The sequence below is a fragment of the Girardinichthys multiradiatus genome, chromosome 22 (assembly GCF_021462225.1).
Source record: "Girardinichthys multiradiatus isolate DD_20200921_A chromosome 22, DD_fGirMul_XY1, whole genome shotgun sequence".
Taxonomy (NCBI): domain Eukaryota; kingdom Metazoa; phylum Chordata; class Actinopteri; order Cyprinodontiformes; family Goodeidae; genus Girardinichthys; species Girardinichthys multiradiatus.
Genome location: NC_061814.1, coordinates 5,843,191 through 5,870,541, shown reverse-complemented (window position 1 = coordinate 5,870,541; position 27,351 = coordinate 5,843,191). Strand labels below are relative to the sequence as shown.

The window sequence follows — 27,351 nt, the reverse complement described above, 5'->3', positions numbered from 1 at the left end:
TTTATCCAGGACCGGGTCGCGGGGGCAGCAGACTCAGCAGAGACGCCCAGACATCCCTCTCTCCAGACACCTCCTCCCGCTCCTCCAGGGGGAGCCCAAGGCGTTCCCAGGCCAGCCGAGAGACATAGTCCCTCCAGCGTGTCCTGGGCCGTCCCCTGGGCCTCCTCCCGGTGGGACGTGCCTGGAACACCTCCCGAGGAAGGCGTCCAGGAGGCATCCGGTATAGATGCCCGAGCCACCTCAACTGGCTCCTCTCAATGTGGAGGAGCAGCGGCTCTACTCCGAGCTCCTCCCGGATGGCCGAGCTCCTCACCCTATCTCTAAGGAAGTGCCCGGCCACCCTACGGAGGAAGCTCATTTCAGCCGCTTGTATCCGTGATCTCGTTCTTTCGGTCATGACCATAGGTGAGGGTAGGAACGTAGACCGACTTGAGAGCTTTGCTTTTCGGCTCAGCTCTCTCTTCACCACAATGGACCGGCACAGCGCCCCCATTACTGTGGCAGCTGCACCGATCCGTCTGTCGATCTCCCGCTCCATTCTTCCCTCACTCATGAACAAGACCCCGAGATACTTAAACTCCTCCACTTGAGGCAGGAACTCCCCTCCAACCTGAAGAGGACAAGCCACCATTTTCCGGTCGAGTACCATGGCCTCGGACTTGGAGGAGCTGATCCTCATCCCAGCCGCTTCACACTCGGCTGCGAACCGCCACAGCGCATGCTGTAGGTCTTGGCTAGAGGGGGCCAGCAGGACCACGTCATCCGCAAAAAGAAGAGACAAAATCCACTGGTCCCCGAACCAGACCCCCTCCGGCCCTTGGCTGCGTCTAGAAATCCTGTCCATAAAAGTTATGAACAGGACCGGCGACAAAGGGCAGCCCTGCCGGAGTCCAACATGCACTGGGAACAGGTCCGACTTAGTGCCGGCAATGCGGACCAAACTCCTGCTCCGCTCGTACAGGGACCGGATGGCTCCTAATAAAGGGCCCCCGATTCCATACTCCTGGAGCACCCCCCACAGGGCATCACGAGGGACACAGTCGAATGCGTTCTCCAGGTCCACAAAACACATGTGAACCGGTTGGGCAAACTCCCATGAACCCTCGAGCACCCTGTAGAGGGTATAGAGCTGGTCCAGTGTTCCACGGCTGGGACGAAAACCACACTGTTCCTCCTGAAGCCAAGGTTCGACTATCGGTCGGACTCTCCTCTCCAATACCCTGGCGTAGGCCTTACCAGGGAGGCTGAGGAGTGTGATCCCCCTGTAGTTGGAACACACCCTCCGGTCCCCCTTCTTATAAAGGGGGACCACCACCCCAGTCTGCCAGTCCAGAGGCACTGTCCCCGACCGCCACGCAATGTTGAAGAGGCGTGTCAACCATGACAGCCCTACAACATCCAGACACTTGAGGTACTCAGGGCGGATCTCATCCACCCCCGAAGCCTTGCCACCGCGGAGCTTTTTAATCACCTCGGTGACTTCAGCCTGGGTGATGAAAGAGTCCAACCCCGAGTCCCCAGCCTCTGTTTCCACCACGGAATGCGTGATGGCAGGATTGAGGAGATCCTCGAAGTACTCCTTCCACCGCCCGATAATGTCCTCAGTCGAGGTCAGCAGTCTCCCGCCCCCACTATAAACAGTGTTGGCAAAGCACTGCTTCCCCCTCCTGAGGCGCCGGACGGTTTGCCAGAATCGCTTCGAGGCCAACCAGTAGTCCTTCTCCATGGCCTCACTGAACTCTTCCCAGGCCCGAGTTTTTGCCTCTGCCACAGCCCGGGCCGCAGCACGCTTGGCCTAACGGTACCCGTCAGCCGCCTCAGGAGTCCCACAAGCCAACCACAGCCGATAGGACTCCTTCTTCAGCTTAACTGCATCCCTTACTGCCGGTGTCCACCACCGGGTTCTGGGATTGCCGCCACGACAGGCACCGCAGACCTTACGGCCGCAGCTATGGGCAGCAGCATCGACAATAGATGCAGAGAACATGGTCCACTCGGACTCTATGTCTCCAACATCCCCCGGGATCTGGTCGAAGCTCTCCCGGAGGTGGGAGTTGAATACATCCCTGGCCGAGGGCTCCGCCAGGCGTTCCCAGCAGATCCTCACTATGCGCTTGGGCCTGCCGAGTCTGTCCAGCTTTCTCCTCCTCCAGCGGATCCAACTCACCACCAGGTGATGATCAGTGGACAGCTCAGCCCCTCTCTTCACCCGAGTATCCAAAACATGCGGCCGAAGGTCTGATGATACGACAACAAAGTCGATCATCGACCTCCTGCCTAGGGTGTCCTGGTGCCAAGTGCACTGATGGACACCCTTATGTTTGAACATGGTGTTCGTTATGGACAATCCGTGACTAGCACAGAAGTCCAATAAAAAACACCACTCGGATTCAGATCGGGGAGGCCATTCCTCCCGATCACGCCTCTCCAGGTGTCACTGTCGTTCCCCACGTGGGCGTTGAAGTCCCCCAGCAGAATAATGGAGTCCCCGGGAGGGGCACTATCCAGCACCCCTGACAGCGACGCCAAGAAGGCAGGGTACTCTGCACTACCACTCGGCCCGTAGGCTGAAATGATAGTCAGAGACCTCTCCCCAACCCGAAGGCGCAGGGATACAACCCTCTCATCCACTGGGGTAAACCCCAACACGAGACGGCTGAGCTGGGGGGCAACAAGCAAACCCACACCAGCCCGCCGCCTCTCCCCGTGGGCCACTCCAGAGTAGAAGAGAGTCCAACCCCTCTCAAGGAGATGGGTTCCAGAGCCCACGCTGTGCGTGGAGGCGAGCCTGACTGTTTCTAGTCGATATCTCTCGACCTCCCGCACAAGCTCAGGCTCCTTCCCCCCCAGCGAGGTGACATTCCACGTCCCTAGAGCCAGCCTAAGCATCCGGGGATCGGGCCGCTGAGGTCTCCACCTTCATCCGCCACCCAATCCTTTTTGCACCGGTCCCTCACAGTTCCCCCTGCAGGTGGTGGGCCCACTGGGGGATGGCCTCGCGTCTCTCGTTCGGGCTTGGCCCGGCCGGGTCCCGCGAGGAGCAACCCGGCCACCAGGCGCTCTCCGACGAGTCCCAACCCCAGGCCTGGCTCCAGGGTGGGACCCCGGCTCCGCCGTACCGGGCGACGTCACGTGCCTCGATATTTTGTTCTTCATGAGGGGTTCTTGAACCATTCTTTGTCTGACCCATCACCTAGAGCCTGTTTGCCATGGGAGACCCTACCAGGGGCATTTAGGCCCCAGACAACATAGCCTCTAGGATCATTTGAGCACTCAAACCCCTCCACCACGTTAAGGTGACGGTTCAAAGTTTGTCTTAACTTTAAAAACACACAAACACAGAACACAACTGAGCACGTGTGCTGCAGATAGCCTGCTAGCACTAAGATAGCAGAGTTTCACAAACTCTGGGGGGGGCTCGCTGTCCGACGGACCAAACTGCAAGTTACTGGTAACCACGGTGATGCGGCCCCTGTTGTACTCCTTTCAGAAGCTGCTTCACTCGGCTTGCTTGGAACTCTTCTGCAGATCTCAGAGAGAAAGTCAAGCAATGCTTGTACCTTAATTTACCCCTTTTCATGAATGAATACCAGATACACATACAGCAATTCATTTGTACTTTGTGCATATGATCGCGTGATCTTATGACACCCTTGGATCCAGTTTGAAGAGTTTATGTCTGTTTGCCAGCAAAGAGACATTAGCTGTGTCCCTCCTGTCCCGGTCGTCACCGGCGTGGAAGAGATCAAACCATTGGAGAAGGGGGGGTTTTCTACGGCCAGTAGTGGCATCATGGGATGTCCGCTGCCCCCCCCACTCCCAGCTGTGCCGGAAGTAGGTTGAATGCACTTTATTTTGAAAGTTCCAGAAAAGTCTGTACCGAATCTTGATGTTTTAATCCATGGCTGTGAGTCCCAGCAGTTAAGACCAATACTGCAAATGTTTTGAAGAGTATGTTTACCCCTTATTTTGAACATCCAGCCATGCGTTTCTCAGACCAGAGCCAATGGGTCTGCGGTTGAATTAGGGTTAGCTTAAGTTTATGTCATTTCCATGAAAATCACCAAATATGTATTCTTGTGTCATCCAGGTTTTTTATTAAACTGCTTGTGTTTTTATCCTGGTGTAAAATACAGTATTGTACATATTTTCTTAATTAATATCATTGCTGCTTTGAATGAAAAGCAATTACTTTTACCCTTAAATCCACGCAGAATATAAACTCATTCATTGACTGAACGGTCCAGGCACAGGTTTTTCCTACCTACGAAAAATATCTTAATGTTTTATTCAGAGACAGTGACATGACAATTTGACTTGATGCGTTCCTGAGAAGCTTTTGATCCATGCACCAAACAGGCCTTACATATTACTAGTTTTTTAAAAAGGGTGTATTGGAAGGCTTTTGTTGTATTAAGATTTTTTTGCTATGGACTGAAACGTGTACCAAGTAGTTTGCGTAAAGGGTTTAATTTCAATAATTAAATGTAATAAACATTTATCTAAAAATAAATGTTAATAATAAATAAATAGGCAATAGGCAATCGACCTTTTTAACAGATTGCAATTCACATACCTGACCACTTAGTGGCGAGTTAGCATACTAATTAGCTGTTTGCTCCCAAGGGGGCTCTGAAGCAGAGTGCTTGCCGGATCAGGAAACCCATCATTCAGAATCTTGCTAACCTCTGAACACTTCAATTGGAGAAATGTTTACTGATTTCAAAACTTTGTCTGAAGTGGGGCTTGTAATTCCAGTCTAGTGTGGTGACAGACCACAGATTCAGCATTCAGAACATCCATGTTAAGTCGTCTGTCCAAGGCAAAAGTGCAAACCTGATGACATATAGCCTCTGTAGAAATCCCACTCGAGACCTTTGATTTATGGACAAGAGGGTGTGCAACTATGCAGACCAGGAGGTAGTTGTGAAACTGTGGACAGGTCACAGCAGGTAATCAGTTCATATTCATATCGTAGTGGCGACCGTGGCGATGGTGGCCGGGGTTCGTCTTGTAACCAGTAGGTAGCCAGCTGGAACCCCCGCTATGACTGTCTCAGCCGTTGTGTCCTTGTGCAAGACACTTCACCCGCCTTGCCTACTGATGGTGGTCAGAGGTCTCTGTGGCGCCTATGTGTGGCAGCCTCACTTCTGTCAGTGCACCCCAGGGCAGCTGTGGCTACAATGTAGCTTACCACTTTCAGTGTGTGAATGCGTGTATGAAAAGGTGGATGACTGAATGTAGTGTAAAGCTCTTTGGGGTCTCTGGGGAGTTGATAAAGCGCTATACAAGCACAAGGCATTTAAAGTTAACCATAATTAAGTGCAATCATTTAATTTCATTGTTTATATGTAGTTAGTCTGGGACCAAAGACAGTGTTTTTGCCACTGCGGAGAAAAAGTTAAATGTATTCATTTGGTTGATGTGGATTCTCTGTTTAGCGTTTTCGGACTGAATATTATTTAAAATAAATACACATACATGTTTTTGATGTTTAATTATTATCACTTTAAAAAATAAAGTGACGGGGAAAAATATACTATGACTGGATTTTTTCCCCTGCCAGTCAAAATGACGGACAGCAAAAAAGTCTAGTGTAACCTCAGAACCCTGAGCAGGTTTTGGTGAGGCTCGAATTAGATCATATAGAATGGGGCAGGCTGTGGTGAAATCAGGTCTTAAGATGTAGGAACAAGCAGCTCAGTGCCCCAGGCACTAGATTCAGGGATTTACCAATGAGATTAGGAAGCTACTGCAAAAGTTTACAGCAGGAAGAAAATGAAATCTGTACTGCTTGTTATTGATGATCAGTCAAATATTTTGTAGTTACAAACTAACATCATACCTAACATGAAAAAGCTGAACAAACCGATTGCTAGGAGTTTTCAAAAATAATTAAATAAATAGATAAGATTGTAGGCTTTTGAAACCAATTTGTCATAGTAGTGTTGTGAAAAAGTAAATTATTTGGTATAGTATTGTATGGAAAAAGTAGTGTTTTTTTGTACCTGTAGGTGGGGAGTATTAGGGATACACTATATTACTCCATATAAGGGCACAAAACACCACTAAAGTGGTCCACCAACTAAGGTAACAAGTAGGACCTTTTTGATAATTTCAAGTTAATGTGTTAAACGTATATAATACATTATAAGGGATTAATCCTAAAAGATGTTCCTTTTCCTAATTACATTCTTATAGATTATGACCAGTCTCATTTTAACTGCCAGGAATAAGTTCAAGATGGGGCAGACTGACTAGATGTATATTACCCACTGAAAACAAAACAATCATTGTCCCAGGATCAATACAAGCATTGCCTATTACTTCAAAACCACATTTTTTGATGAAAGTAGTCAAATAAACCCTAGGCTAGTGTTTACCACAGAAGAATACCCATGGCTTCCCTGTAAATGCCCTGACCTTTTATGGCCCCAAGTAGGGGAGTTGGGTGGAAGCCATTTTTAACATGATAACAAAAAAACATCTATTGTCCTAAAGTCGGGGATTTGCTATCACCTAATGTAAGGTTGATTCCTGATCGAACACATAGACAGTTAACATGGGAAATTTGTTCCAAAGTCTGGGATTTGCTATTACCTATACAGGGGTTGGACAATGAAACTGAAACTTCCTGTCATTTTAGTGTGGGAGGTTTCATGGCTAAATTGGACCAGCCTGGTAGCCAGTCTTCATTGATTGCACATTGCACCAGTAAGAGCAGAGTGTGAAGGTTCAATTAGCAGGGTAAGAGCACAGTTTTGCTCAAAATATTGAAATGCACACAACATTATGGGTGACATACCAGAGTTCAAAAGAGGACAAATTGTTGGTGCACGTCTTGCTGGCGCATCTGTGACCAAGACAGCAAGTCTTTGTAATGTATCAAGAGCCACGGTATCCAGGGTAATGTCAGCATACCACCAAGAAGGACGAACCACATCCAACAGAATTAACTGTGGACGCAAGAGGAAGCTGTCTGAAAGGGATGTTCGGGTGCTAACCCGGATTGCATCCAAAAAACATAAAACCACGGCTGCCCAAATCATGGCAGAATTAAATGTGCACCTCAACTCTCCTGTTTCCACCAGAACTGTCCGTCGGGAGCTCCACAGGGTCAATATACATGGCCGTGCTGCTATAGCCAAACCTTTGGTCACTCATGCCAATGTCAATCGTCGGTTTCAATGGTGCAAGGAGCGCAAATCTTGGGCTGTGGACAATGTGAAATATGTATTGTTGTCTGATGAGTCCACCTTTACTGTTTTCCCCAGAGTTACGGTGTGGAGAAGCCCCAAAAAAGCGTACTACCCAGATTGTTGCATGCCCAGAGTGAAGCATGGGGGTGGACCAGTGATGGTTTGGGTTGCCATATCATGGCATTCCCTTGGCCCAATACTTGTGCTAGATGGGACAATCACTGCCAAGGACTACCAAACCATTCTTGAGGACCATGTGCATCCAATGGTTCAAACATTGTATCCTGAAGGCGGTGCCGTGTATCAAGATGACAATGCACCAATACACACAGCAAGACTGGTGAAAGATTGGTTTGATGAACATGAAAGTGAAGTTGAACATTTCCCATGGCCTGCACAGTCACCAGATCTAAATATTATTGAGCCACTTTGGGGTGTTTTGGAGGAGTGAGTCAGGAAACGTTTTCCTCCACCAGTATCACGTAGTGACCTGGCCACTATCCTGCAAGAAGAATGGCTTAAAATCCCTCTGACCACTGTGCAGGACTTGTATATGTCATTCCAAAGACGAATTGACGCTGTATTGGCCGCAAAAGGAGGCCCTACACCATACTAATAAATTATTGTGGTCAAAACCAGGTGTTTCAGTTTCATTGTCCAACCCCTGTATATCCTCATGTTAATTCCTGAGGAAACTAAATAAATAACCTTTGATCCTTTGATGTCCTGACAGATAGTGTGGGGAAGGTGCCATAAAGTCTGGTCAGATAACAACATGTTGTAGCAGAGGAAGCAGGTTCCCTACCATAAACCCTACCAACCTACCATAAACTACTTATCTTAAAATAATACCCTATGATGTCCTGACATGTGGAGGTCATAATTAATATTGACTTAACATAAACCTTTAAACTATCTGATCCTGTAGTTGAAAAATTGTCTTATGTTTTAGGTATGAAGAAGTGATTTTGTTTTAACCAACAGTTATAATAGTTTCATGCAAAAGAGTTAATTAAAATGTTCTAATAACCTTGTTGAATATGTTCTGAGATTTGTAGAGGAAGAGAGTAAAAACTGCCAGAGCAGTTTCAGACAGGAGGTGATGGCCTTGTAAAAGAACACTATTGTCTCTAACTAGGGAGTTGTTTTTGCAGAAGTTGTTTCTTATCTAGCTTTGTAATGTATAAAGGAGCACTCGGGACTGCCTTCAGTGCCCATTCACTGAACTATGTTTTGTGCCTTTCAAACGCCGTGAGCCTTTGAATTAAAAACTCTGAAGACTAGTCTTGGAATAAATCGATTTATTGAAGTAGTATCTCACTCTATTGATAATAGATTTCCATGACAATCCCTTGATCTTCTGACTAGTGGACGTCAAAACCTTTATGGCTGTCATAAACCCTTTGATCTTCTGACAGGAGTCGTAAATCATCTGACGGGGGGCCATACATTATATTTTGACACAGTATGTTACTTCTCTAGCTCACTTAATGGTCACTGCTATATTTATGTTCTCTTTTACAGTTGGGACATCCTGTCCCCCCTTGTCTTTTTTCTTTTCTTCTTCTTGTTACTAGAAGAAGTCAAAGCTATCAGCCCTTGACATGGCCATTCAAATGAAACAAGAGAACAGTTTTAGCACCAGAGCAACGATTCAGGAAGAGACACAGCGGTACAGAGGTCTGCTACTTACCTTAACCTCAGTGAATCCAGTGACTTGGTGATGGAATGTGAGGGACACTATTGCTAATGCTGTCAAACTTGGCAACTAGGCATCTCTGTGCAAGCATCATCCACACCCTCAGAGCGTACATTTTCTACTGCTGGAGACACCAGCAGCCAGTAACAGGCTTGTTTGTGTTCTGAGAAAGTAGACATGCTGATGTTTTGAAGACAAACTGCTAAGTGCAAAGGTCCTCAGTATGCCCAGAGAATTAGACACCGACTTGTCACTTACTTGCGACTGTTCTTTAGTACTGGAAATTATTTGTTAATTTTTTTTGTAAGAAAACTGCTTGCAATGGGATAATACAAAGGTTTAAAAGTACAACTTAAGATCTGAACTGTAATGTGTAATGTTATTTTCTTATTGTTAGAATTGCTATTATAAATTTGGTATCTCAAAAGTATTGTTCAGAAACTGATATTGAAGTGAAGGTTTCGGTATTGGTAGCGATATCGAACATTTTTGATTGATACCCAGCCCTAGTCTTTCCAGATTTTAATGATAAAAAGGGAACCACGGTCAGAAAGGATTTCAGAAGGGCTGCCATGGACTCAGAAGAAGTGGTGAATGAATAGTCTTTTCAAGGGTGGAGCTCTCTTGTGGAGTGTGCCTCTGTGGGGAGGGGATTCATGGCATTTGTGTTCGGGGGCAAGTGTTTGATATCCTGGTTGGGGTGGCCCTGTGGAGAAATTCATGCTAGGGCTCATGTGGGGTGGGAGGATCTTGGGGTTGAGATTAGAGTTCATTGGGGTTTGGGAGGGTTTTGTCCCATGGTGGCTCTGGTTGGCTGGCAAGTTTAGACTGGATGGACCCCACTTTTATTTATTTATTTATTTTTTGTGGCCTCGTGTCTGGATGGAGCCGAGGTTTGTTGGGGGCTTGAGTCAGGCAGGGGTTCAGGGTCTGGGTCATTGGGGTTTGGGCGGTGCCTCGCCCTCATCTTGACTGTTGGGTCAGGTAGGCTGTCTCCACCCCAAAATGAAGGAAACCACCTCCTGGGACCTGGGGCTGATTGACCCTCTGCTTATTGGTAACTGGACCTGGGAGAAACAGTGAGGAGAACAAGTATTTGATACACTCCAGATTTTCCCACTTGCAAAGCATGTAGAAGTCTTTCATTCCTATCATAGTACCCTTCAACTTTGAGTGAACGAATCTAAAACAAAAATCCAGAAAATCATATTATGTGATTTTTAAGTAATTAATTTTGATTTTATTGCATGACATAAGTATTTGATCACCTAACAACCAGTAAGAATTCCGGTTCTCACAGGCCTGTTAGTTCTTCTTTAACTCCCCCCCCCCGTTCTCCACTCATTATCTGTATTAACCGCACCTGTTTGATCTCATCATCTGTATAAAAGACACCTGTCCACATGCTCAATCAAACAAACTCCAACCTCTCCAAATGGCCAAGACCAGAGAGCTGTGTAAGGACATCAGGGATAAAATAGTAGACTTGCACAAGGCTGGAATGGCCTACAGGAAAATAGCCAAACAGCTTGGTGAGAAGGCAACAACTGTTGGCGCCATAATAAGAAAATGGAAGAAGTTCAAGATCAAAAGATCATGAGGAAGGTGAGGGATCAGCCCAGAACTACATGGCAGGACCTATTCAATGACCTGAAGAGAGCTGGGGCAACAGTCTCAAAGAAGACCATCAGTAACACCATACACCACCATGTGCCTGAACATGCGCTGCTCAACCCAGTGCATGTCCAGGCCCTTCTGAAGTTTGCCAATGACCATCTGGATGATCCAGAGCAGGAATGGGAGATGGTCATGTAGTCTGATGAGACAAAAAAGAGCTTTTTGGTCTAAACTCCATTCGCCATGTTTGGAGGAAGAAGAAGGATGAGTACAACCCCAAGAACACCATCCCTACCATAAAGCATGGAGGTGGAAACATCATTCTTTGGGGATGCCTTTCTGCAAAGTGGACAGGGCGACTGCACAGTATTGAGGGGAGGATGGAAGGGGCCGTGTATCAGGAAATCTTAGCCAACAACCTCCTTCCCTCAGTAAGGGCATTGAAGATGGGTCGTGGTTCCAGCATGACAACGACCTGAAGCACACAGCCAGGGCAACTAAGAAGTGGCTCCGTATCAAGCATCTCAAGGTCCTGGAGTGGCCTAGCCAGTCTCCAAAACTGAACCAAATCTAGAATCTTTGGAGGGAGCTGAAAGTCCGTGTTGCCCAGCAACAGCCCCGAACCTGAAGGATCTGGAGAATATCTGTAAGGAGAAGTGGTCCAAAATCCCTGCTGCAGTGCAAACCTGGTCAAGCACTACAGGAAACGTCTATCTGTAATTGAAAACAAACGTTTCTGTACTAAATATTAAGTTTTGTTTTTCTAATGTATCAAATACTTATATCATGCAATAAAATGCAACTTAATTACTTAAAAAACACACAATGTGATTTTCTGGATATTTGTTTCAGATTTTGTCACTCACAGTTAAAGTGGACCTATGATAAGAATTAAAGACCTCTAAAGACATGCTTTGTAAGTGGGACATGCTTTGTAAGTGGGAAAACCTGCAAAACTGGCAGTGTATCAAATACTTATCCTACCCACTGTATATGGAGACTGTGAGTGAGTGCATGGCGTCTATTTTTGTGTGTCTTTACGTTGGGTGTGATTGTTTGTATTTGCAGTGGCAGCTGGTGAAAAATAATCTTGCTGGGGCTGATGTAACTATACATTTCTCCATCTACTCCATTATATGAAATGGAATCAACAGTGAGATGACAAATACAATTGAACAGCATCTCTTTCAACATGCCCACGCAATGCCAGTTCAAAAGCACCAAAAAACGTAATAAAGTCAAAGAGTTTAGATAAAATATGACGATTCTTATCAACCTCTTCAATGTGCCTTTTTACCTCAACGCAGTGTCCGTCATCCAGCTGCGCCGCTATGCTAATCTTTCTGAGAACAGCTAGCTTGACACAGTTTTCCATATGCACTCTTGATTGTTTAGGCTTCTTAATGCATCTGGAGAGATCCTTACTGTGTCCATGTTTGGCACTTTTAAAAAGAATGCAGGGAAAACAGAAAAGTGCATAGGCTATTCTACAGCTGGTCAGCCGCGGTTTATTAACCAGTGACATCTAGCTAATGAGAATTGTAATTATTAAGGGCTTTGAGCCCATAATCACAACACCAGAGGACATCTCTGATTTCAATTCGTAAGTAATGATTTTTGTTTAGGAAATATTTTTTCCTGAATTATGATTTTTAATTAGCATTTTTGATAAATATTAATTGATTAATAATCATAATCCTTACACAATGAGCAGGTCAATAACTCCGTAGGTCGAGGAGGAAACCCATAGCGCAGTGAAATAATTATTTTTTCAGAACTCTGAGAACAGAATGAGACTTGGAGAAAGTGGAAACGTCATGCAGGTAAAACCTAATAAATGAGCATGGAGATTAACAGAAAGCCTGTGTGCAAATGTCCTTAACTGTCATTAATCCGAGCATGGAGCTGTAGAAGATGAAATGGTGGACTGAGCTCTGAGCTTCTCTGGAGGATCCAATCCAAATGTTGTACATGAGCTCTGAGCTTCTCTGGAGGATCCAATCCAAATGTTGTACAAGCATGTGAAAAAGCCTCACATAAACAGTGTGAAAAGCACTGACGAGAGAATGGCTGTCCTGTCTTTAATATTAACATGTATACCCCCTGGTATAATATCCTCAAAAATCTAAGTAAACTTTAGTAAGTAAAACAGACAATAGATAGATAGATAGATAGATAGATAGATAGATAGATAGATAGATAGATAGATAGATAGATAGATAGATAGATAGATAGATAGATAGATAGATAGATAGATAGATAGATAGATAGATAGATAGATAGATAGATAGATAGATAGATAGATAGATAGATAGATAGATAGATAGATAGATAGATAGATAGATAGATAGATAGATAGATAGATAGATAGATAGATAGATAGATAGATAGATAGATAGATAGATAGATAGATAGATAGATAGATAGATAGATGGATGGATGGAGAGAGAGAGACAGACAGACATGATAGGAAGTCCCTGCTGAGGGGAAGGTAATTATTGCCCTGGGGCCTCATGTACAAAAAGAGTGCAGCTTTCATAATTTTTGTAGGGAGAAAACTTGCGGCTCACAACAAAATTTAGATGTATGAAACCGTGCATAAACATGTCACCGCACACGTTGCCTTCATACATTTGTGCTGAATTAGGTGAAGCTGCAGGTTGCGCTTGAGCCACCTGCTCCTAACCCATTGATACACATGCAAAGTACTATAAATAGCTGGAAAGTAACTATGGCAATGGTACTGTGGCAGTCACAGAAATACTTTGCTTGCACACCATAAAGGAGTTTTGTAGTGAATAACAAACAACATCTTGAACGACATAGGAGACTCAAACCTGGCTGATAATAAAAAATTTGTCGGCTCGAACCCATTTTGTTCTTCAATATGTGCATTAAATCTAAACAGCGCTGTCTAGCTGATGCATTGAGCTTAGCAATAGCCCAATGCTGATCATTGAATATGCCTCCCATAATTCTATTAAATCGTTAAACTGAGCCATGGTGCACCGAGCCTGCTTAAGGTTTGTTCCCAACACAACTATTATAATTAGAATATTTATAATTATTATTATAGTATAAAGGAATTATGAGTTGAGGAGGCCAGTGTGCCATTGCATTTGTCAGACAAATAAGTTAAACAAATATTGAATGCTTTCTTTTCACAAAAGCATATTCACTTACAGATGTTGCCCTTTTAGCAGTGTGAATGCAGTCTATAGCTCTGATTACGTTTGGAAATCGGCTTTTTGCTGCAAATGAGAGCCATAGCTTAGAAGAACATTTTAAATTGAGCAACATACAGATGAGGCCGTCCCATATGGTTGGCATGGCACGGCTCAGGGATGACTGTTAAATACCCGACCTGTCAGCCAGTTCCATCTGAAAAGCACCAGTTGAAAGGACCGAGAACTTGAACTGGTACCAGCAATTTCTGAAAAATTGCTGGGGAACATGGCGATGTTCTCCAGCTGGGCCAAAGCTGCCTTGGTTCCACAATTCTGCACAACTTTATGCAGCTATTCATGGGCAATTGTCTACTGCTTGTTCCCTAATCAAATCTGACTTGTTTGGAATTAATGAGCTGATTCAACACGCATCTGATTTACATGCATTTGATGCTCCTCAGCACACAGACCGATGCGCATTTACATCTACACGTGAAAAAAACAGACGATTTACAGTTTACATCTGACTGGGGTTGTTTCCATCATTTTTTGAGGTTACATGATTGTATGAGGCTAAATGTGATTCATTTTGATCACTTGGGTTTAAACAATGAAACCTCAAACTCTTGAAAAAAAAACATTGGTTTTGATGCACCATGAAATAAATAAAACTGGATGGAGTTATATTTCCGTGCATTTAGGTGAGTTGTAGTTCTCCGTAGTTTGTTACTGTTGATTAAAAACGTTTGTGTGGCTGCCGCACATTTTCATGTCATGTCAAAAGTTGCATGGATTACCTCACACTTTCACACAAATATTCATTTTTGTACATGCCGAGTTGTGTGTGAAACATTGCGCCGCAATGTTTTTGGGCATATGCACACTTCGTACATGAGGCCCCAGATGTATGTTGAAATCCTCCACTAATATAACATTAGGTGAGAGAGAGGAAAGCTCAGTGAATAGATCAGCTAGATTATTTGAAAAGTTACTATGTGGTTTAGGGGGCAGTAGGCAGCAGCAATGATGGTAGGAGTGGGTCCAGGGCGTTTCAACAGAGATGAAAGCAGGCACGCTGTGATCAATAGTCCAGTGCGATTTTCTGATAGGGCGATGAGTGGTGGGCTAGAAGGATTTGGCGGTTTTGGAGTTGTTGAACTGGAAATTCCAGTGAGATCCATAATGAATATATCTCCACCGTGGTAAAAGAGCATCATCTTGGTGGAGGTGTAGTGAAGTAGCAGTAAGTAAGTAGCAGGAAGTAAATTGTGGATTATAGTTAAGTGTTCGGAATTATAGTTGATTATCAAGGAAAAGTATAAGAATAAGTATAAGAATAGCTCTCAGCTGAGGAGATTGCCAAGTTGGTGGTGACTGGACTTTTGCCTCGTGTCAGGGGCATGAAACACTTGGGCTATTTTGTGTACTTGTACTGTTAGAAATATTTGTCTTATCAGCAGTTAGTTGCCATTTATCACTTGTAATGTTGTATGCAAGAAAATGTCTAGCAGTACCAAAAACAGGATATGATATTATCATTCTGAGAGGCATCTAGACTGTCCTTAAAATCCAGATTAGCAATGATGAGCAATAACTGAGTGTGACTGAGTTAAGTAAGATAAGAGAGAATGTAGTGAAGTTTTAAAAGAAAAGCTTGAAAAATGTGTGTGAGAGTTGTGAGGATGGCATAGTGGAAAGACTTCATCATGATTGATAAACTGGGCAATTGAATGGATTTTGAAGCATGTTGATGTGAAAGATATGAAGAAATTGAAGCGCAGAATTAATAAGCTGTGGCAAAAGTGGACCAAGCAAGACCCTTTGTCTGCTGAAAAAGATGGTCCTCTGCCTTCCGTGTCAGTAATAAGTTTGTTAAAACCTATGTCGGATGCTGAATAAATAAAAAAAAGATCAGTGGAAAAAGGAGGTGTTTCTGCTAGAGTTCAACTCACCCCTGAACAGCAAAACTGGCATGCCCTAACAAAAAAATCTGAACCCCACATTACCCTTGCTGTTGGATTCGATTTCAGGCCAGATCTAGTGACAAAACGGTCATATTATCTGGCATGGCTCTCTATGGAGGCACCAGCTGTGTTAAAAGCAGAAGAAGAACCTATTGGGTTAATTAAAGCCTCCTTTTCATAGAAAACACTGTATGAGCACAAAGATCTGACATGAGTAATGGGTTCTGCCACTGAAGTTCATCTAGACACTCCAAGACAGCTCAGAGAAATTTAATCTCACATGTGGACAAGGCATCAGCGTGTTTGCACTAATACTAGACACTGATCTAGTATTGGTGCTAAACCTCTCTGACCCAGTTTGGAGACCACAATATAAGTTGATTTTACACACATTTGCCCACAGAAGTGATTGGAAGATCTAGATTCATTGATCTGGACAGAAAAGCTAATTTTACAACAAATACCAAAGGCCAAATTTCTTGGGGAATTTTATTTCTTGGGATGTCAAATTAAGGTGGCACTCACCTGCGGCCCTCTGGTCCCATTAAGGCCTACTGAACCAGGGGTACCTGGGCGTCCTGGAGGTCCTGGGGGTCCTTGTACTCCGGGGACACCCTGCTGAGAAACTTTAAGTTACAGTCTGTTATGAAGCAAAATTTGAATCACTTGCCACACAACATCATCAAAAAGTAACGTACCAAAGTAGAGGAAAAGATCGTGCAGCAGGAATGAAGGCCAACACACACACACATATATATATATATATATATATATATATATATATATATATAAAAACACGAACATATATACATACGTATATGTACACTATCCTTCAAAGGTTTTAGAACGTCTTTCTCATTTAACGGTTTTCATTATGTTTATAACTATTTACATTGTACGTGAATTCTCACTTAAGGCATCAAAGCAGTGAATGAACACATATGGAATTATGTGGCAAATGAAAAATTGTAAAAGAATGTTAAATATGTTTTATATTTTAGAGTCCTTAACCTGCAGCCCCACACCATCACACCTTCTCCTCCATGCTTCACGGTGGGAACCAGGCATGTAGAGTCCATCCGTTCACCTCTTCTGTGCCGCACAAAGACACAGTGGTTGGAACCAAAGATCTCAAACTTGGACTCATCAGACCAAAGCACAGATTTCCACTGGTCTAATGTCCATTCCTTGTGTTCTTTAGCCCAAACAAGTCTCTTCTGCTTGTTGCCTGTCCTTAGCAGTGGTTTCCTAGAAGCTATTTTACCATGAAGGCCTGATTCATACAGTCTCCTCTTAACAGTTGTTCTAGAGATATGTCTGCTGCTAGAACTCTGTGTGGCATTGACCTGTTCTCTAATCTGAGCTGCTGTTAACCTGCGATTTCTGGGGTTGGTGACTCGGATGTACTTATCGTCCGCAGCAGAGGTGACTCTTGGTCTTCCTTTCCTGGGGCGGTCCTCATGTGAGCCAGTTTCTGTGTAGCGCTTGATGGTTTTTGCGACTGCACTTGGGGACACTTTCAAAGTTTTCCCAATTGTTCGGACTGACTGACCTTCATTTCTTAAAGTAATGATGGCCACTTGTTTTTCCTTACTTAGCTGCTTTTTCTTGCCATAATACAAATTGTAACAGTCTATTCAGTAGGACTATCAGCTGTGTACTGTATCCACCTCCTGCACAACACAACTGATGGTCCCTGCCTGATTTATAAGGCTTGAAATTCTACTTATTAAACCTGACAGGGCACACCTGTGAAGTTAAAACCATTTCAGGTGACTACCTCTTGAAGCTCATCAACAGAATGCCAAGAGTGTGCGGAGCAGTAATGAAAGCAAAAGGTGGCTACTTTGAAGAACCTAGAATATGACATATTTTCAGTTGTTTCACACTTTTTTGCTCAGTATATAATTCCACATGTGTTAATTCATAGTTTTGATGCCTTCAGTGTGAAGCTACAATATACATAGTCATGAAAATAAAGAAAACTCTTTGAATGAGAAGGTGTGTCCAAACTTTTGGTCTGTACTGTATATATGTATATATATATATATATATATATATATATATACATATATGCATACATACATACATAGATAAATAGTGAGGACAACAAGTATTTGATACACTGCCGATTTTGCAGGTTTTCCAACTTGCAACGCATGTGGAAGTCTTTCATTTTTATCAATGGTACTTTTCAAATGTGAGTGATGAAATCTCAAACAAAAATCCAGAAAATCCCATTGTGTGATTTTCAGGAGTAATTATTAGCATTTTATTGCATGACATAAGCATTTAATACATCAGAAAAACTAAACTTAATATTTGGTACAGAAACCTTTGTTTGCAATTCCAGATATCAGATGTTTCCTGTAGTTCTTGACCAGGTTTGCACACACTGCAGCAGGGATTTTGGACCACTCCTCCATACAGATCTTCTCCAGATCCTTCAGGTTTCGGGACTGTCGTTGTCATGCTGGAAGACCCAGCCACGACCCATCTTTAATGCCCTTCCCTTACTGAGGGAAGGAGGTTGTTGGCTAAAATCTCCTGACACATTACCCCATCCATCCTCCCCTCAATACGGTGCAGTCGTCCTGTCCCCTTTGCAGAAAGGCATACCCAAACAATGATGTTTCCACCTCCATGCTTCACGGTAGGGATGGTGTTCTTGGGGTTGTACTCATCCTTCTTCTTCCTCCAAACATGGCGAATGGAATTTACACCAAAAAGCTCTTTTTTGTCTCATCAGACTACATGACCTTCTCTCATTCCTGCTCTGGATCATCTAGATGGTCATTGGCAAACTTCAGAAGGGCCTGGACATGCACTGGGTTGAGCATCGCATGTTCAGGCACATGGTGGTGTAGGGTGTTACTAATGGTCTTCTTTGAGACTGTAGCCCAGCTCTCTTCAGGTCATTGAATAGGTTGGAGTTTGTTTGATTGAGTGTGTGAACAGGTGTCTTTTATACAGATAACGAGTTCAAACAGGTGCGGTTAATACAGGTGATGAGTGGAGAACAGGACGGCTTCTTAAAGAAGAACTAGCAGGCCTGTGAGAACCGGAATTCTTACTGGTTGTTAGGTGATCAAATACTTATGTCATGCAATAAAATCCAAATTGATTACTTAAAAATCACATAATATGATTTTCTGGATTTTTGTTTTAGATTTGTTCACTCAAAGTTGAAGAGTACCTATGATAAAAATCAAGGAACTCTACATGGTTTGCTAGTGGGAAAACCTTCAAAATCAGCAATGTTTCAAATACTTGTTCTCCTCACTGTATATATGATGTTTGTATTCAGCACTCTCCAAACTGAGAGACCGTTTAGTATCTCAGGAAACTTTTGCAGGTGTTTTGGTAAATTAGCTGTTTAGGGTGTGACACCATAACTCACACTTCAATCCATTAATTAACTTTTTCATAATATTTAAATTTTCTGTGACACTGAATTTTGGGTTTCATTTTCTGTAAGCTAAAGTCATCAAAATTACAAGAAATAAAGGCTTGAATCTAATACGAGTTTCACTTTGTCAAGTAAGTGACAAAAATATTAAACTTATTCTTAATGATGATCATAACTGATCACTTTTATGCAGAAATCCTTTTTTTGACACAGAAAGACTGGCTTCCAAGTATTGAATAACAAACCATTTAGGTTTGAATACGACCAAACATTTGAAAGCACTGGCAGCCAGAAGATGGTTAGTTAGAAAGACGGAGGAAAAAACGTTGGTGACATGTTAGTTGTATTATTACAAAAGGCTTCTAGAAGAAAATAGGGTCCAGACACATTTTTACCTTGAGGCGCTTTAAGATTAGAGGGCTTATAGAAGGCATGTTTCGCAGGGTGATGGGTAACATCTGCAAGAAGAAGTCATAAAGCACATTTGATCACCATGCAAAGAGATCCTCAGAAGGATAATGAATCAAGGTCAAATAAGAATACAAAGGGAAAGGATTGGAGGAAAATGACAAGGCTGGAGAAAAAAAGCAAAAAACAGAAACACATGCTCAACAAACCTAGGGCCAGTAACAGCAACATTTATTTCTGAATTCTTTATGTTTGAAATGTTAAGTAAGTAAGTTAAGAACTGTTATGTTAAGTATGAACTTATCTTGAAAATACTTGAAAAAACAGTTGCCTCTTATCTTTACTCCCATTTAACTCGTAATAACCTCTAGGAACAACTTCAGCTCAGTTCCTGTCCACGCCACAGTACTGTAACTGCTCTCGGAAAAAATACCAATGATAATTCTGGTCCACTTTCTATACTCATTCCTCTGGATCTGAGTGTGGCCTTTGATACAATTTTTCACTCCATTCTTCTCCACAGATTATGTTCAATTGGCATCACTCACACACCCCCTTAACCAGTTTCATTCTTACCTTTCTGGCTGCACTCAGTTCACTCAACTTAATTCTGTTAGTTCCTATCCATCCCCTGCCTCAACTGGTGTACCCCAGGTTCTTTGTCCTGGGGCCCCTACTATTTATCATTTACCTTCTTCCTTTATGCAATTTCTTCTAAAATTTAACACACATTTTCACTGATATGCAGAAGATAGCCAGCCCTATCTTTCTTTTAAACCAAACTCTAACTCTCACCCTCATCCTTCAACTCCTACCCATCTGAAATAAAATCTTGGTTCACTTCTGACTTCCTAAAAGTAAACAATGAAAAATCTGAGATTCTCATTGTAGGAACCAAATCCTGTTGGAGCATCGTTGCTCCCTCCAACATCCTAATGGTGCGTTCACACCAAACGCGATTTCTGCGAATTCTTTGCCTCATTTGTGTGCTTTTGCCCGCTTCACATTCCGCGTGAACTCCGCGTTGGCATTCGGCAACAAGCGGCAACGCTTCGCCGCGTCATCAAATAGGAGGAGCTTCCATCTGCTGCTTGCTGGTTTTAACTGAACATGCTGGACATGGATTTCACGTATATTCACGGCGTTTTACCTGTGGAGAGCCGACAAATGCCGCCGACATCAACGTCCCTGGGTTCACCAGGGAACAGTTCGGAGAATACCATGCCTGAATCGGATAAACCGTGAGCTAGATGCCGCTAACTCCGCAGAGCTTGAACATCCAACTTCAAACTAACTTCACCGCAGTTTACCGGCGCTGTATCCCCGCTGCTGAACGCCTGTCCATCTGTCTTCGGTGAGTAAATAAATCTCAGCTCAGTAAAAAAACCAGCCGATTTTTAATGTCCACATCTCCTAAATTTAAGATATTTGTGCCTAAACATAACCAGGCCAGGTCCTTTCTGTACTTGTCTCGGTAAAAGTAATTAGTTGAGTCATACAACTCTGGCTTGCCGCACACCGCCACTATGATCTGGTCCTCCATCATTGACAACTGCTTCTTCTCCGCTTTGGTCCTTCACCCTACGTCACAGCCACATCCAGTCCCTGAATGATTGACGCAACGCAAATTTCGGAAAAAGTTCAGATTTTTCAACTCGTCCATCGCGCCGCTCCGCTCCCGCTTCGCTTGCCGCGCCCTCCGCATCCTTCGCACCGCGCCGCGCCGCTCCGCTCCTGAACTTGCCTCTACATAGGGATAACATGTAAATTGGCTGCTCCTTTCGCAGAAATCGCGTTTGGTGTGAACGCACCTTTAGATCTTTCTCCTCCATTCACTTTGTCTGCCTGAATCAGCACCATGGAGAGCAGAACCGTCTCCCACTCTGCTCTGCTCTCAACTCAAAACCTATCTGTTCAAGATTGCTTACTCACTGTGATTGCTGTGTTCCATGTAACTTTTAATCGTGCATTGTTTTTATGTGGTTTCACTGTTGTTACATTGCTTGAGTTGTGCAGTGTCCTTGAGTGCTCTTATACGTGCTTTAAAATAAAATGTATTATTATTATTAACTTGCACCAGTGTTGATGGGCATAAGTTTTGCCACAAAAATAATTTCAGTTTCATTGCAATGCTCAATGTATTGATGTCAACTGTCCAACATAGGGCTACAAAATAAGTTGTTTTTGTTGAGATGGGCCACATCATCAAACACAAGCTTATTAGCCTAGGTTAACTCTTGCCTAATACTAACAATCTTTCTCCACATACACTAAGTAGAGTCAGCTTGAATATAAATTGCTTGTTTTCCATGTTTTATGCAGCAAGTGGAAAAAACAAAGGCTGGCTACATTGATAATAATAATCTCAATGATGAATCATAATGTCAGTTTTAAAGTTATATCAGGTAAAATTAGACCTGCTTGTTCAGATAAACATTCAGCACAGTATAGGTTGGTACAATAGGGGTAAACATTTCTAAAAACAAATGCTACTTTGTTTCTCAGCATTTGAGAAGCACTTGTAAAGCTTTTTGCCCAAATGTAAGTGAAGTTGAAAACGTTCTCTCCAATGTCAGAAAAACATCCTGAACAAAGACTCTACACAAGAGAATGGGCCATTAAACAGCTAGCAACAAACACCTAGACAGCTTACCCACATCCACAAACCTCTTTATAAGTCCAACTTTAAGAAGAATTCAATCAGTTCAAAAACATTAAAGATTCAAATCCACCTGAAATGTTTAGAATTGTGACATTTCTGAGAACACACCAGAGCCTGACACACACCATGACACACCAAAGCCTGACACACACCATGACACACCAGAGCCTGACACACACCATGACACACCAGAGCCTGACACACACCGAGCCTGACACACACCTGCTTGTCTCCAAGCCTGACACACACCTGCTTGTCTCCAAGCCTAACACACACCTGCTTGTCTCCAAGCCTGACACACCAGAGCCTGACTCCAGTTCCCCAGGGCTCCAGCCTGGGTCCAAGCCTCTGTGGGCCCTGCCTGGGTCCAAGCCTCCACCGCAGTTCTCATCACACAGCAGACCAACTAGGACCTCGCATCATGGGTTCCTCTGGCCTCGTCGCCGGCCTCCTCTACGCCTGCATCTCCGCCGCTGGCTACTTTGCAGCAGGCCTCCTGATCGCCTGCATCGCCACCGCTGGCTACTTCGTCGCTGCCGACCCCCGGATCATCACTCTCTTCGCTGCTGGCTACGTCACTGCAGACCTCCGGATCATTAGCTCCTTCGTCGCTGGCTTGTTGTCGCAGGCACCCTGATCATCGGCCTCCTGGATGTTTGTTCTCGTTCCTGGAGATTATGGTCTCTGGTTTTGTTTTGGACTCTTGCCCTCCTACCAAGGCCTCCCTCCGCCCTCCCTGGTCGGGTGGTTTTGTGTTATGTCCTTTTGGACTCTTGCCCTCCTCCGAGGCCTCCCTCTGCCCGCCCTGGTCGGGTTGTTTTTTTTTCTTTTGGGACTTTGGTGTTCGGGTTAAGAGATCGTCTGGAATCTGACCTTGAGGGTGGGGGGTTATGGCAGGAGTGACATTTTTGGACTTTGTTTGTGGCTTTGTGTTTGTTTACCTTTTGCTTAGATGTTTCTATTTTGGTTTTTGTATCATGTTTTCTTTTCTCCCTCTTCCACCTTCTAGGGTTCACTTCTTAAGTTCTTAAGTTCTTTTATGGTTCTCTTATTACTTTGTATGGTTTATTATTATTATTATTGTTTTCTTCCCTGGATTCTCTAGTTTTATTTCTCTTTAGTATCTTTGTGTTTAATTGTGTTTTATTATTTGTTCCTTTGCACTCTTCTTGTTTACTAGTTTATTTTCTGTTTCCTTTCCAGTTAATTCAGTCAGTGTGGTTAGGTTTGTTTACTTTGGTATTCAGGTTTTCTTTATGGGTTCTTTGTTTGTTCTCAGGTTGTTATTGTTGTTCCTATGTTCCCTCTAGTTTCTCTGTTTACTTTAGTCATGATTATTCTAGTTTTATTATTCCCCATTTGATTATTTATCTTTGTCTATAGGTTTGCTTGGTCTGTGTTTCTGTTTATTGTTTATTAGTTACTTTGCCCATCCTCAGCCTTTGTATTTGTTTCACCTGTTCCTTCTGCTTCCCTGCCTCCTTGTCACACCTGTTCCCTTTTTTCTCTGATTACCTGCCCTTTGTTATCCCTCAGTATATTAGTTGGTTTCGTGTCATTGTTTGTTGCTGGTTCCTTGTGTTTGTCATACCCCGTTCTCAACCCATGTATTCGTGCTGAGTTTTTTCCATGTGCCTGCAGAACCTCTTGTAAGTTTTTGGATCAGGACTTTGTTTGTATCTGCAGTGCCTTGTTTGGTTTCTTTTGAAAACCTCTGGAAATAAAGCTAAAACCTTTTACAACATGCTGCTGCCCAGCTCTTGTCTGCACTTTGGTCCGCCCTCAAACCCTTTCATGACACCAAATTAGAATCAGCAGTTACCTAACCCTAAATTAGTGTACCTCTAATAAATTCAGTACTCCCACAGCATGTAACAGGAAGTTATTAATTTTTTCAAAGCCAAAACAAATTTAAAAAATGCAAATACTCTATCCATGGACCTTTTCTCCATGAATCCCATCCCGTCAAGCTTTACATTCTAGAGAGAAACATCAAAACAAGTGATACCTCCCAATATTTTCATGTGGTTTATCATGTTAAGGTTTGAATTACAAAATTACCTTTATCTGCCAAAAAAAACAAGAGACAGTTTTGTAAAACTGACAATTCTGCATCAAATGTTAATTTTTAATGGTGGTACTCAGGATACATATTGGTATGTGGCAATGTCTTGCCAAGTAGTAAAGGAAATAATTGTATGATCTTACTCGGTGTGTTAAGTCTCCACATGCACCCTGGAAATAACAAAAAAGAAAGAGAAATCAGTACACGTTAAACTATTGATTTTAAATGTTTTGCAAACATTAAAAGAGTGAAAGACACTACATTTTGTATAAAAATCCATGTGATATTTTTTGTAATAGGCAGTTTAGAAAATATTTTAACTAATTTGAATTTTAAACTAAACTTGACTGCATTGATTGCTAACTAGGTTTGTATTGGATGTATATTATTATACTATTATTATATTATATTATATTAAATTAATACGACTCTGATTCTTTAAGGAAATGCTTAAAATACATCTGATATTTAAACAGTATCGCAGTACAAATTGTCAAAGTATCTCTCACCTTCTCCCCTTTGGGTCCTGGTTCCCCCTAGAAATTCATGCAAGAAAAAAACAACTTTTTTTATTTTGCAAAGAACTGTAAAACAAGAATAAACAAAAAATATTTGAATCTCACTAGGTTTCCTTGAGGACCATGATGACCCTGAAAAAGGAGCATATTAAAAATGTGTTGCTGATCTACAGCAACAAATTTTATCTTTAATATGCTTCTTGCACATCTTGGCAACAAAGATGAAAAAGAACTGACAATTTCACTCCATTGATCAAAGTAATGTGGCCAAATAATTCAAAGTATTAATCAAACCAATAAATTGAACTCTATTCAAACTAGTTATAGAAACAAAGCAGTCAGTGAGTATTTTGTGAGTATAAAATAAATAGCCAGCAGCATAAGGTAGCAAATCTAAAGTCAACATAAAGGAAATGTAGCACCAAAAATATCTATGAGATATTTAAATCCTGCATACCGTATCTCCCTTTTGGCCTTTTTGCCCCTGAGTGAACAATAAAAAAGTGAAATTAGGTGAATGTAATAAACTGTTACTTTGACAGAACCAGCATCTCACCCCTTTTTAAAAACTGATAACATCATGAGCCTTTAATTCACAAATGACCATAACCATGCAATCACACAATAAGTATCCTAGAATCTGGATATATGTGGTTAGTCTGTTTTCTTCTAAAAAACTCACAGGCTTGCCATCCAACCCAATAGGACCCTATGAAAAAGAGGAGAAAATTTTGAGACCAAGTAAATAAATAAATCATTATGAGAAATAACTAAAAGCTTAAACCTAGACAACATACACCAGTAAGAGCAGAGTGTGAAGGTTCAATTAGCAGGATAAGAGCACAGTTTTGCTAAAAATATTGAAATGCACACAACATTATGGGTGACATACCAGAGTTCAAAAGAGGACAAATTGTTGGTGCACGTCTTACTGGCGCATCTGTGACCAAGACAGCAAGTCCAAAAGAAGCGTACCACCCAGACTGTTGCATGTCCAGAGTGAAGCATGGGGTTGGATCAGTGATGGTTTGGGCTGCCATATCATGGCATTCCCTTGGCCCAATACTTGTGCTAGATGGGTGCGTCACTGCCAAGGACTAACGAACCATTCTTGAGGACCATGTGCATCCAATGGTTCAAACATTGTATCCTGAAGGCGGTGCCGTGTATCAGGATGACAATGCACCAATACACACAGCAAGACTGGTGAAAGATTGGTTTGATGAACATGAAAGTGAAGTTGAACATCTCCCATGGCCTGCACAGTCACCAGATCTAAATATTATTGAGCCACTTTGGGGTGTTTTGGAGGAGCGAGTCAGGAAACGGTTTCCTCCACCAGTATCACGTAGTGACTTGGCCACTATCCTGCAAGAAGAATAGCTTAAAATCCCTCTGACCACTGTGCAGGACTTGTATATGTCATTCCCAAGACAAATTGACGCTGTATTGGCTGCAAATAGGAGGCCCTACAACATACTAATAAATTATTGTGGTCTAAAACCAGGTGTTTCAGTTTCATTGTCCAACCCCTGTAAGTTGTAATACAAATGTTGCAAATTCAGGTAAACAATAGTTAAACTAGATGATTAAAATAAATAATTTATTTATAGTAAACAATTTACAATTACGTTTTCTGTTATTTTAAACTGTAAATAAATTATTTTATGAGTTGCTTATGTATTTAATTTAATTTAAATCCAGTCAAATATATAAGGCTGGAGATTCCAAAAATAAATACCCACTGATGACTGAGCTTCTCACCCTATCTCTAATCGGAGAGCCCAGACACCGCGCGGAGAAAACTCATTTCGGCCGCTTGTATCCGGGATCTCGTTCTTTCAGGCACGACCCAAAGCTGATGACCATAGATGAGGGTAGGTACGTGGATCGACCGGTAAATTGAGAGCTTCGCTTTTTCACTCAACTCTCTCTTCACCACGACAGACCGGTACAGCGCCGCATCACTGCTGACGCAGCACCTATTGATCTCCCGCTCCGTTTTTCCCTCATTTGGGAACAAGACCCCAAGATACTTGAACTCCTCCACTTGAGGCAGGTCCTCCCCCCCGATGCAGAGAAGGCTACCTTTTTCCGGCTCCAGACCATGGCCTCGGACTTGGAGGCACTGATTCTCATCCCAGCCGCTTCACACTTGGCTGAGAACTGCTCCAGTGAGAGCTGTAGATCACGAACTGATGAAGCCAATGAAGAAGCAATCCTAAGGCCACAAAAACAGATCCCCTCAACACCTTAGCCGCGCCTAGAAATTCTGTCCATAAAAGTTATTGCCGGCAATACGGACCAAGCACTGACCTTTGATACAGGGACCTAACAGCCCGTATCAAAGGGCCTAGTACCCCATTCTCCCGGTGTACCCCCAACAGGATTCCCCGAGGGACACGGTTGAACGCCTTCTCCAAGTCCACAAAGCACATGTAGACTGGCTGGGTGAACTCCCATGCACCCTCCAGGACTATGCTGAAGGTGTAGAGCTGGTGTAGTGTTCCACGGCCAGGACAAAAACCACACTATCTGATGGACCCTCCTCTCCAAAACCCCTGAATAGACCTTACCAGGGAGGCTTAAGAGTGTGACTCCCCTAGTTAGAACACACTCTACGGTCCCTCTTTTTGAATAGGG

The 27,351-nt window shown here is 43.0% G+C and overlaps 1 protein-coding gene across 22 annotated transcripts in view; it reads right to left on the bottom strand.

The window, feature by feature from the left end:
- Positions 1-27,351, bottom strand: part of col13a1 (collagen, type XIII, alpha 1) — a 394,128-nt gene that overhangs the window by 192,136 nt on the left and 174,641 nt on the right. For 14 of the 22 annotated variants that reach the window (XR_007036044.1, XR_007036043.1, XR_007036045.1 and 11 more), the window contains 7 exons: positions 25,391-25,417; positions 25,166-25,192; positions 24,814-24,840; positions 24,700-24,726; positions 24,334-24,360; positions 19,451-19,513; positions 16,172-16,264 (listed from right to left, as the gene is read on the bottom strand). Coding sequence is in view for 19 of the 22 variants with exons in the window: in XM_047351963.1 (XP_047207919.1) it covers positions 16,172-16,264; positions 19,451-19,513; positions 24,334-24,360; positions 24,700-24,726; positions 24,814-24,840; positions 25,166-25,192; positions 25,391-25,417 (291 nt within the window). In the remaining 3 variants the exon portion in view is untranslated. The remainder of the gene's footprint in view (positions 1-16,171; positions 16,265-19,450; positions 19,514-24,333; positions 24,361-24,699; positions 24,727-24,813; positions 24,841-25,165; positions 25,193-25,390; positions 25,418-27,351) is intronic. The other 8 variants (XM_047351947.1, XM_047351953.1, XM_047351944.1 and 5 more) reach the window with 7 other exon arrangements.